The sequence below is a fragment of the Apaloderma vittatum genome, unplaced genomic scaffold (assembly GCF_000703405.1).
Source record: "Apaloderma vittatum isolate BGI_N311 unplaced genomic scaffold, ASM70340v1 scaffold1229, whole genome shotgun sequence".
NCBI classification, from domain to species: Eukaryota; Metazoa; Chordata; class Aves; order Trogoniformes; family Trogonidae; genus Apaloderma; species Apaloderma vittatum.
Genome location: NW_009736729.1, coordinates 27,042 through 38,315, shown reverse-complemented (window position 1 = coordinate 38,315; position 11,274 = coordinate 27,042). Strand labels below are relative to the sequence as shown.

Here is an 11,274-nt window from a genome sequence, read left to right as displayed (position 1 = left end):
TCAGAGGAGTTATGGATGCTCCCTCTCTGGAAGTGTTCAAGGCCAGGCTGGATGGAGCTTTGAGCAACTTGGTCTAGTGGGAGGTGTCCCTGCCCATGGCCGGGGGCTTGGAACCAGATTATCTTTAAGATTCCTTCCAACCCAGACAGTTCTGTGATTCTGTTCTAAAGCTGGCTGCTCCCTCCATGCTCACTGTGGATGCTCAGCCAGGCTAGCAGTGCCTGGGCTGGTGGATCCTGTATGGATGCAGCCCTCACTGCTTGCAGCCTCTCCCATTGCTGCAGTACAAATAAGCTCTTTCTGAGGCTGGGTTTGGCTGGCTGGTGTAGTGAAGCTTTTCAGGAATCCACACCGGGGTTTATGTGAGCCTCTGAAGGGGAAAAAAAAGAAAAAAAAGAAGACTAATTTAGATGTGTGAATTCCAGAATGAAGGGGTTTCATTTCCCTCCCCCAGCGCTATCAACCCTCCCACGACAGATTGGTGGGAGTGGCTGGACAGGTGCAGGCATAGGCCCAAGGGGCTGAGGAAGGACTCTAGATTGTTGCCTTAATTGCTTTTAATCAAGCCCTTTGCCCCTGCCTGTTCCTCTGGTGCGTGGTACTTGGTTATCTCTCATAGCTGCTGAAAGCCTTCCCTGCCTCCTGGAGGTGTTTTATGTTCCCATGGAAATTCCCCTCTCAGGAGGTGGCTCCAGAGATAAAACTAGTTAGTGGAGTAGAGGGGCAAAGAAACAGTCAGGTTTTTTTAAGGTTGAAAACTTAACTACTGCAGCTTTTCCCTTCTCTTATTTTTTTGCCTGTAGTTGCAAATGTACTGGCTTCAAAAACCCAACCCTCTGTCTAACCATCAGGAGCAGAAAGCTCCTCTCTGATGGCTGTGCTTCTCCTAGGAATGCATTTAGGCTGAGGTACTCCTAAGACTAGCACTAAGCAGCTCCTTGTGTTGAGGTTTGGCGAACTGTGCAAGAGAATGGTGTGGCTCTAACATCAGCTGGTGTTCAAATCTTACCACACAAGCCCTGGGTGCGGTTAGCTGAAGGAATGCTCGATGGGACCCGAGTTTGTTGTCCTTTCTGTCTTACAGGTGTCCCTTTTTCCATCTAAAGGCATTTATCAATTCCTTATTCCAAAATGCAATGAAATTAATTTATTTTTTTTGAGTTTGAGAGTTGAAGGTGGAAGAGTTTGACCTTCTTGAGCCAGACAAGAGATGTGAACTTAATGGATCTGCTGCGCACGGGGTGCTGGGCTCTGGAAAGGACCTTTTTTGATCTTTCCTGTTGCAGTTTATCATCCTTGTGTGAATCATAGAATCGTTTAGCTTGGAAAGGACTGTTAATATCATCAAGTAAAACTATGAACCTAGCAATGCCAGGTTCACCACTAAACCATGTCACTTACTTCCTTAGAAAGGCTGATCCTGCAGCCTGGTAGCCACACACAGTCTTGGTTAGGAGAGCCAAGAAAAGAGTCCTCCAGTCCTGAGAAATGGGATGGGTTGTACCCCGTCACAGCTCTTTGAAAAGCTCAAGAAGCAGAGCTATCTTCATAGAATCATCACACAGTTTTGGTTGGAAGATACCTTCAAGATTGAGTCCAACCTTTGTCCTAGCCCTATCAACACACTGTTCCTCAGCACAACATCTACCTGTTTCTTAAACACCTCCAGGGATGGACTCAACCACCTCCCTGCACAGGCTGTTCCAATGCCTGACAACCCTCTTGGTGAAGTTCTTCCTAACATCCAATCTGAACCTCCTCTGGTGCAACTTAAAGCCGTTTTCCTTCCAGTTGGGCCTGGAACAACCGTCTCCTCTGATACTGTGTTAGTGAGAAAAATGATTTGTTAAGAGTCAATAAATACAGTTATTAATGAAAATGCCATCCTGGTGACAGGGACATGTGAACCCAGGCATGGCTGACACATGTGGGAGGTTCCTTCAGCTGGAGTCAGCTCCAAGCAGCTGATGAAGGCAACACATAGCTGACTCAAAGCAAGGACAACTTTTAGGGAACATCCCCTGGGATGACAGCAGCTACTGGGCTCCAATCCCACTCTGAACTCTGTGTCTGCAGCAGAGGTCTCATAGCCATGTAACTTTCTGCTGGTCCACAACTAATATTCGCACTTGGTGCTTTCTGCTCCCATGCCTCACGCAGCCCTGCCTGTCCCACTGGCTGGCAGCACTTGGAACCAGCCTGTCCTTCGCAGGGGTCAAATCCACCGTGTTCCCCACGTAGCAGCAGGACCTTCCCGCTCATTCCCAGCCCCTCGGCACATGGATTTTTCACCTGGGGCAGCTGCATCGCTGCTGCCTTGCATCAGCTCAGGCTTATGCCTGTACCTAACTAGGCTTACCAAGTAGGAAATCTCTGATGACTCAAAGAAGTGGTCATTTGGGAGAAGCAATGCTAGATGAGACATGCTTTTAATTGCATTTAATGGCATTTAGCGCAGTGATACTTCCACTAGTGCCTATGGGACCCACTTGTCAACCAAGGTTTTGACCACTAATAATCAAGAACACCCACGTGAGCAATGAGTGAGGAGACAGCAGCACATGGGAAGACCAGCAGGGAATTAATGCACATTGCTGCTGCGAGGTCAGAGTTTAAATTAATACAAATGTGGGGGCTGGGGAATCAGACTTGAACACCTACGAGCCTCCTCCTCCTCTCTTTCAGCAGATGGCAATCCTGCTAACAGCACTTGTGTAAGGTCCCCCTGCAGAACAAGTGGAGCAGAGCTTGAGAGTTTCTGCTGGTTATTATGTGTTGGAGGCAAGTGAGATTGCCTAAAATGCTTAAGTCATTATGGCAGCCTCGCCATGAAGTCAGAGCAGTCCTGCAGTGCCATGTACTGCAGAAAGGAGAATGTGGAGCCTGTAGCAGCCCTGCTGCTTCTGCCTCTAGGGTGGTTTCTGCTGCAAAGACCCTGTGGCTCGGCTGCAGGCTGGATGATGACCTGCCAGCAGCACCTCTCAACTCTGTCGTTACTGGGAGGCAAGAGCCAACGGAGACCTTGAATGCACAGCACAGGTCTCGGTGTTGGCCCAAGAGAGCATCTTCCATCCTCTTTGGTCAGCAGCCCTGTGGGCTCATTGCGCCTGGTTCTCAGGCCAGGTGGATTTTGGGGCTAAAATTCCAGCTGCACCGTAACAAGCCAGCAAGCCTTCAGACTCGTGCAGGAAACAGGTAAAGTGCTTCATGAGCTGAACACGATACTCAAGGTGTGACCTCACCAGTGCTGAGTACAGAGGGACAATCACTTCCCTTCTTCTGCTGGTCACAAACTTTCTAATAAAAGCCAGGATGCCGTTGGCCTTCTTGGCCACCTGGGCACACTGCTGGCTCATATTCAGAGCTCTCTGGCTTCTGGACTGTCTGCTGGATTTATTTTCTTAGTTTATCCTTGCATAGCTTTTCCTAGTTCCATTTCTTAGTTCCATTTTTGAAATGGTGTTTCCTTGCTATCCCATTCCTCATATTACCTTGAAAACTAGCATTGCTCTGGAGAAGGCTGCAGGTGAACCAGGGCACCTTGGCTTTCCTCAGCCTCTCTGCTGTTAGGTGAAAACTCCACTGCTTTTTTACTTCTGGCACTCTCTGTGTTTTTAATGATGCCCATAAAAACTATACTTTCTGTGAAAAACAAACCCCATAAAAAATGGTGTGCCGTCATAAAAAATGTGTGACACTTTCCATTACTCCTGAGTAGAGCCTATTTACCCTGTCCAAAGGCACTCTGCAGATCAATAAAATACCTATGTATATTCTGGCATTTCATGCTGGCTGATTATATCCGTCTCAGCTGAAGACAAGTAGTGAAGCAGTATGCTTACATGAAACCAAAGGTACAAGCGTACCCAAAATACCTTCCGGCTAAGCTAGTCCTGGTGGGGATGCCACTAAAGGTAACATTTTCCCTCTGAAATGGCAAAGTCATTTTTACCTGTGGCACTGAACTACAGCACTACTACATCTGAAATGCATGGCATTCTCCTGCATGCTTTTAAAAGATCATGTGAGGAGCAACACAAGGGAGAGGCTGACCTGGACTTTCTTAGGCACCTTAGCAGCTCAAACAGGACACGAATGCAGCAGAGGAGCCCTGCTCACGAAAAGGAGTTCTCTTCCTACATGCTTGCAAATGCAAATGTCCGGAGGGCTCAAGCAGCACAAGGAAGACAGAGATGTGGATGTGTGCAGGCTCTGGTTCTTGCTGGGGAGCACATCATGTACCACAGCAAGACACGAAGGCTGATTTCCTGGGTTCCTCTCGGCAGCCTTGGATATCTCCTGCAGCCATCAGCAAGTTGGGTTCTGCTCAGATAGCCTGGAGAGACAAGGAGTGACATTTATGAAAGCACACACATGCACACACACACATCCCCTGAATGTAATTTGCTTTTCAAAAAGCCTCAGTAGTCTACCTCCCAGGAACTGGACACTTCATGCCATGGAGAGCTGAGCACCAGCAGGAAGCGTATCTGCAGAGAGATACTTGCACAAACAATTCTAGAAGCAAATGAGTTGAGCAAAATGGTGTGACTTACGCATACGGGGGCAGAGTTGTTTTACAAACCTCTGAAGGCATTTGACTCCCCCTCCGAACCTGTCATTGCTTCCAAGTGGACCAATAACAGAATGTTTGCTTTTCATGCAGAACGATTATTTTATTACTATGTGCAGAAGTAATGCATGCATCTGAAGGACCTGAGGGAATGTGAAAGTTATACTATAAAAATCTCACCTTCTGCTTCATTTACAGGCGTACTAATGAGTTTTTTTCCACTCTGTTTTCTTTGCTCTTTAACATAAAAGCTTTGAGAATATAATTAAACAGTCCTGCCCCACCTCCCTCCCTGCTCCCTCACAAAATGGATGAATAGACAACCCTTGCAATGTGCATTTTGAAATGGGGGAACAGAGACAGGGATGCATTAAGCAATCTTCCCCTAAACACACGGAAACCCAGCCAAGAAGGCAGCAATAAAAACCCACAAAAAGCCCTTGATACCTGTGCTACGTAAATCACAACATGTGTTCAGTCAATAATGTAGAACATTGTGTGGTAAAAATTAAAATAACGCTTTTATTGATAGGCTTAAACATAAATCACAACATCATAAAACCAAACAAAAGATAAGTCTATTCCTTGATGTACCTAACAGACAGATATTTCTTTTTTTTTTTTTTTTTAATCAGTAATCACTTGTAGGAGACTGTTGTCTTCTCACTGACCTGTGTATGAAACAAGCTTCACTTTAGGGTTTTTTTAACTGTGACAATTTGTTCCCATGGAGTCTGAGGACTGTGATGAGCACCACGGTTGTGACTGTTTTTCCTAAAGCCTGGTCTTGAAAGGAGCATCTCATCCATTCCAACCCAAGACTGCACAAAGGGTTATGCAGCTTTGCAGCTTTCCAGACAAAGCCCTGACAGATCCCAGCAGAAGTGAGCCCATTAACCTGGTTCTACTGGAATGCAAACCCACAAAGTTATGGGTTCCTCTAGGAACCTTCAAAGTCATCGAGGCTTGTAAAAGCCACAAAGCTACCAAGAAAAAGTAAGATCAGAAATCAAAAGGTTTGTAATAAAGAATAATCTAATACAAGTTCTATAAATATTTTTTTCCTGTCAAAAGACATAGCACTTATAGAAACTTAAAAGAAATATTTCTTGGAAAAAAGAAATGAAGTTACAGAAAATTACGAAGTATCAGCTGCTTTAATTTAACTTGAACCTTGCAGAATTGCGCTGTGCTCAGTCCTGTCTGTAAGCCCACCACGGTTCCCTCAGTGCAGTGACTCTTTCTGTAAACACTTTTGTTAATCACTCTTGTCTTCTCCTTGGTAGTGCCTGTATTCTGGCTTCAGCTCCCATGTGTTTTTGTGGGTCCCCTTCACGTTGTAGATGCCTATTTCTCTTAAAATCTCCTTCAAGTATATCTGAAAGGAAACAAAAATTCCAATTACACAGGCAGAATTACACAATGTACACAAATTACACAATTTACACAAATTACATGATTGCCGTAGCTCCTAACACGACATCACACGATCTGCTCGATCTCATCGACTTGCTTCACAGAAAGCATTTGGCACTAATTTGAGCTATAATGACTCCAACCCCTGGGCACCAACGAGGAGTAGAGCAGCCTGCATATAACATCTAGTGCAAGCCCCAGGGATGCAGCAGGGAGAGGCAGGTACCAGCTAGAAGGATGCTCCACGGGCTGCTGAAAGGAAGCTCCCTGTGCCTCTGGGAACGTGATGCTGAGGTTCTCTCACATGTCTTCCTCCTGCTGGAATTTCTCCACCTGAGCTAAAAGCTCTTGGCTTTTCATCTTGCTTGGGCTGGGATTATCCTGGAACTCCCAGCCTTATTCTGACTCTATCAAAGCCCTGAGCTGTTGATTTTCATGGCATTTTGGAAAGCTTTAAGCATTCTATTATGGCCTCATCTTTAGAGGAGAGCTATAAATTTGTATTTTAAGGGCAAGAAGAGATTAAAAAAGCCAGACAAGCAAAGCTGTAGTATAACCTTTGACACAAGACAACTCACTAGTATCACCCTCCTTTAACCTTTATAATAAACACCAGTAATTTGTTTCATTTTTTAAAGAGCCATTTGCCTGCTTGTTTGTTTAAATATTAATTGGGACTGACTTGAGTAGATTGCCATGGCAACTGCAGACCACAGTTTAAGAAGCCCCACATTAAATTCACAACAGCTTTAGTTTAAACAATTTAATCTTCTTTGAGTGCATATATTGAACTGGAGTTACCAGAATCCTTGTATTTTCTGTATATCTAGTTTCACTAAGCACAAATATCAACATATTCTAATTCATTAAAAAAAGAAAATATTTGTTGATGACACAGGAAAAAAGAAAGGCTGATTGACCAGGCTCTTCGTTACACTCTTCTCATTTTCTGCTAAATGGAAAAGTTGGGAAATAAATAAAAAGTATGCTCTCGATACGTAAAAACAAATCTCTTTTAGAGGAACCAATCACTCTCTCTCCAGGTACACATCAAAACATTACAAAGCAAAAAAAATTCCAGATCCCACAACAATGACAATACTTAGTTTGCACTCACGTGGTGAAATCATTCTTAAAAAACCTGTCTCAAAGCAATGAGGGGCCTTCTTCTAAAAAATATGAGAGACAACTGTAACAGCTGGTGCACACAAACTAGTTTCCTGGGGTCTTGGAGCCGGTAGCGGGGAGTTCATTTTGTTTTTTTGTCTTGTGAGGGTGCATGGTGCAAACCCCAGCAGGTGGCAGCAGGAGATCAATCCACATCTCAGAACACACCTTTCCACATCTCATCCCTGGCAGAGACGCTGCCCTTATTTGATATTTGAGAGTTGGGTACCTAAAGGCAGATGTACTCGCTGCAACAACAATTTTTTTTTCGCAAAACAATGTATCTCATGAAAGGTGGTGAAAGCAGGTGGGAAAGTGATTTCTACGTGGGTATGTGTAGATATACCAGCATATCCACTGCTTTTTGTTTGCCATCCTTGTGCACGCAGGCAAGGCAGCTTTCAGCAGCATCACCAACAGGCACCTCAAAAGGTGGCAGAGTGGGTGGAAGAAACACTCTGATGCAAGGTTAAACTGCTCTAGAGCACACGGACGGATTAATGATGAGAGAATAAGAAAGCAGAGTGACTTTACAAATGAGTGATAAAACAAGAAGGGCAGCGTGTGGTTTTTTCATAGAATCACAGAATCATCCAGGTTGGAAAAGACCCTTGGGATCATTGAGTCCAACCATTAACCCTACTTGCAAGTTCACCCCTAAACCATATCACCCAACACCACATCTAAGTGACACTTAAAACACATCCAGGGATGGCGACTCAACCACCTCCCTGGGCAGCCTGTCCCAATATCCCACAACTCTTTCCGTGAAGAACTTCTTCCTAGTGTCTAGTCTAAATCTACTTGTTAGTGATGGAACAAAGAGGAGAGTGTCCTTCATGAGTGAGGGAGTCCCAGCACGCAGCCTGTGAGGAGACACCTGGACCAGTAGGGCTGTTAGTTAAGTCAACAGCAAGGATGCTCTAAACTTTGGAACTTTGAGAAAGAGTGCTTAATAGGTCCATGAATATTAACTTCTCCAGCATAAAGTTGGAGTTAATGAAACACACGATGTGTGTTGTTAAGGGGGGTACATGTTAAGGGAGAACACGGAACAGGTGGATCAGGAATTCTGTTCATCCTGAGTACCTCAGCCAATGGGGAAAGGGAGAGGGATTCATGCGGCCGGGAAATCAGGGTAAAAGGAGGCTGCGTTGTCCGGCAATTTGAGACCTCACTGGGACTGGGCAACCCCGGTGAACTCTCCCTTTATTCAGATAAACTCTCCCTTTATTCAAATAAAGTCCTCTGTCTTCTTTGTGAACACTGACCCCTGGCAACGTGATTTTCTGTACAAGGAGAACTGGGGAAAAAAAAAAATATAATTGCACTTAGTCCCATGAAATACATTCGTATGTGGTTTCTGGGCTGGGAGACGCCGTCTGCACCTGGGAAGGCAGGGCACAAGGCATGATGATGCTGCAGGGCTCAGGCAGAATGAAACAACTACGGCTGCTCTGTTCACGGCTCTCAGCGTCTCGCCACTGTTTGGTGGCAGTATCTTTGGGTGATGTTTTGCATGGGGGCCGTTCTTGTCTCTCACTACTTGCTCAAGCCTCCCAACTGCCCACTCCGTTAATTTCAGCTAGTTTTCAGACCCAATTCTCCAAGCAGTTCTGCTTCTCTGTGGGCAAAACTTCGAAGAGTTTTGCTTCAACAAGCTGAGAAAAATGGAACAAAACCAACCCAAACTGAATAGCCAGGTAATGTCCGTGCTGTAAGGAAGGACACTTCAAACTGGGACCTCAGTCGAGGATTTGCAAGATATTCCTACCTTCCCCCTCTGCTGTGGCGGGGGAAACAAGCAGCAGTGGTTCTAAGGAGGGCAGCTGAGAGCGTTAAGCCAAAAAAATCACTCTGTGTGTGCGGGCAATGCTGAACCGTGGGACCTTTCAGACAACTGTGAATCAGGGATCATCCTGCTGTACTGTACCACTTCCTCCAGTGATGCCAAACACTGTATTTTAGACCATGGTAAGGGCTAACTAAGGGCCCATAATTTCTTCTCAGAAAGGGTTTCAGTATGTTTATAAACATATAATTCTGTCATTGAAGCTAACCTGTAGGTAATCTGTTTGTACACTGAAGGCAGCCTGTGCTCTGTTTCACCTCCCCTGATGATTTTTTCCATAAAAAGTCAAATGGCTCACCTTTCTGAAACTTTTGAGGGAAACAATCCTCATGCTATTTAAGATAACTATTACTTAAAGCTGAAATAAAAGAAAAAACTGCAAACAATCTACCCCATGTTGAAAAAATAGAGTTCATATTAGACCACTGGTTCCATACTGCTTCTATTCCTCACAAATATTTGATTGCTCACAAAAAAAGCATATTATCTTCTCAGCTATGAAGTCCAAATCTAGAATTACTGTGATATTTCCAGGGAGCACTCAGTATTTACATCTGGGTAGGTGGCAACAGATTTGCCTGCTACCCCGAAATGTTTTTATTCATTAAAAAGGAAAACAAATAAACTCAAGTTTCCCTAACATAACAGTAGTTTGTGTTTAGAATAGACTTGCTTTGTGGTTTCATAACTGCAAAATAAAGGTGGCAACAAACTCCCAAGTAACATGCAACACATTCTGCATTGAGGGTTTAATTTACTATTTACATTTACCATTATGTAAGAAAAAGCCTTTTGTTTTATTTGTTACTTCACTAACAAAGGTATTAATTCCACCTGAAAAATTTGTTTCAAATATTATTAGCCAATGATGTAAGCACCTAGAACTTCATTTTAACTGGAGCTGAGGAGACAGCAGCAGCAGCGCTTTTTTCTTCGCATCTGAAAATAACCTCAACATTTAGAAACTCAGAGCAGAAATTACATACCCAGACAATCTCAGACACTATGACAGAAAATAAAGCAATGAACACCCAGCAGAGATTAATTAGCAGCCAACCTCCCTACAGCATGGGGAAAGCATGCCTATTCACCTGTTGGCATTTTACTTTTTTGTTGCCAGGTATAGCTGCTCTGCGAACAATGAAGTCACAGTGGGCAGTAGGAAAAGATACTTATTTTCAGAAAAAAACCCCATACGTTGCATGCCAGAGGTAGAAGTCCACAGCACTAGTGATGCTTGCACAGGGAGCAAACACTGGCCGAGCAGCAGGAACCAAGTGATAGTCTTTTAAAAATGGAAATGAATGCTCTTAGCAACTCCCTACAGAAGTTTTTAATGGGAAAGCAGATGGGAAGTCAGGATAGCTTTAGATGAGGGGTAGATGACAGGCTGAAAGACAGTTTTGAATTTATCACCATACTGGCTACACCCAGTGAACAAAGAAAGGCATCGGGAAGAGGATTTTGGTCGTTTATTTTCTCAGGATATCTGGGTCTGAGGAAGCTGGACGGGTACCAACACCTACAGCAAAACCCTGGCTTGGAATGAATGCGAAACCCCGAACTCACACACAGCTCAAAACTGGGACCTCACAGCCCACTCAAGGCAAGAAGCTCTAATGGTCCAATAAATCCCAGGAGCCCTATGGGACTTTAAGTCATCAGTAGAGACTCAAATAAGGAACACAGATGCAAAGATATAACCCAAATAATGTGCTATTGGGTCAAATCAGTCTACAATTTTCTTTTAACATATCTGTATTACTACAGTGGTTTAAAAAAAAAAAAAGAGGCTAAATTTGCTGAGATGAAAGCACACAGCACAGATCTACTATGCTACAGGCAGAATATATTCAGCAGAATATGATGACAGCAGAGATACTGACAGGGATAGAAAGTCATAAATGCAACATAAGTGTTCTTGTGAAGTATATAGACAGAAATTCATTGTAAATGTAACAGAAGACTTCATGTGAGGTATTTTGCTCTATACATCTAATCTAAAAACTACTCTACGCATCTAATCCTTACAGCAACGACTAAGACAAAAATTGGATTAATCTTGCCCGATTTTTGGTGCTTAATCATAGAATCATAGAATCATAGAACAATTCAGGTTGGAAAAGACCCTTCGGATCATCAAGTCCAACCACTAACCCTACACTACAAGGTCACCCCTAAACCATATCACCCAACACCACATCTAAACGACACTTGAACACATCCAGGGATGGTGACTCAACCACCTCCCTAGGCAGTCTGTTCC

The 11,274-nt window shown here is 44.1% G+C and overlaps 1 protein-coding gene across 1 annotated transcript in view; it reads right to left on the bottom strand.

The window, feature by feature from the left end:
• Positions 1-5,831: 5,831 nt before the first annotated feature.
• The window catches only part of GTF2F2 (general transcription factor IIF, polypeptide 2, 30kDa), a gene marked incomplete at its 5' end in the record, with an annotated part of 17,746 nt that continues 12,303 nt past the window's right edge, over positions 5,832-11,274 (bottom strand). Inside the window, one exon of the mRNA XM_009877078.1 lies at positions 5,832-5,951. Within this exon, the coding sequence (XP_009875380.1) occupies positions 5,832-5,951 (120 nt within the window). The remainder of the gene's footprint in view (positions 5,952-11,274) is intronic.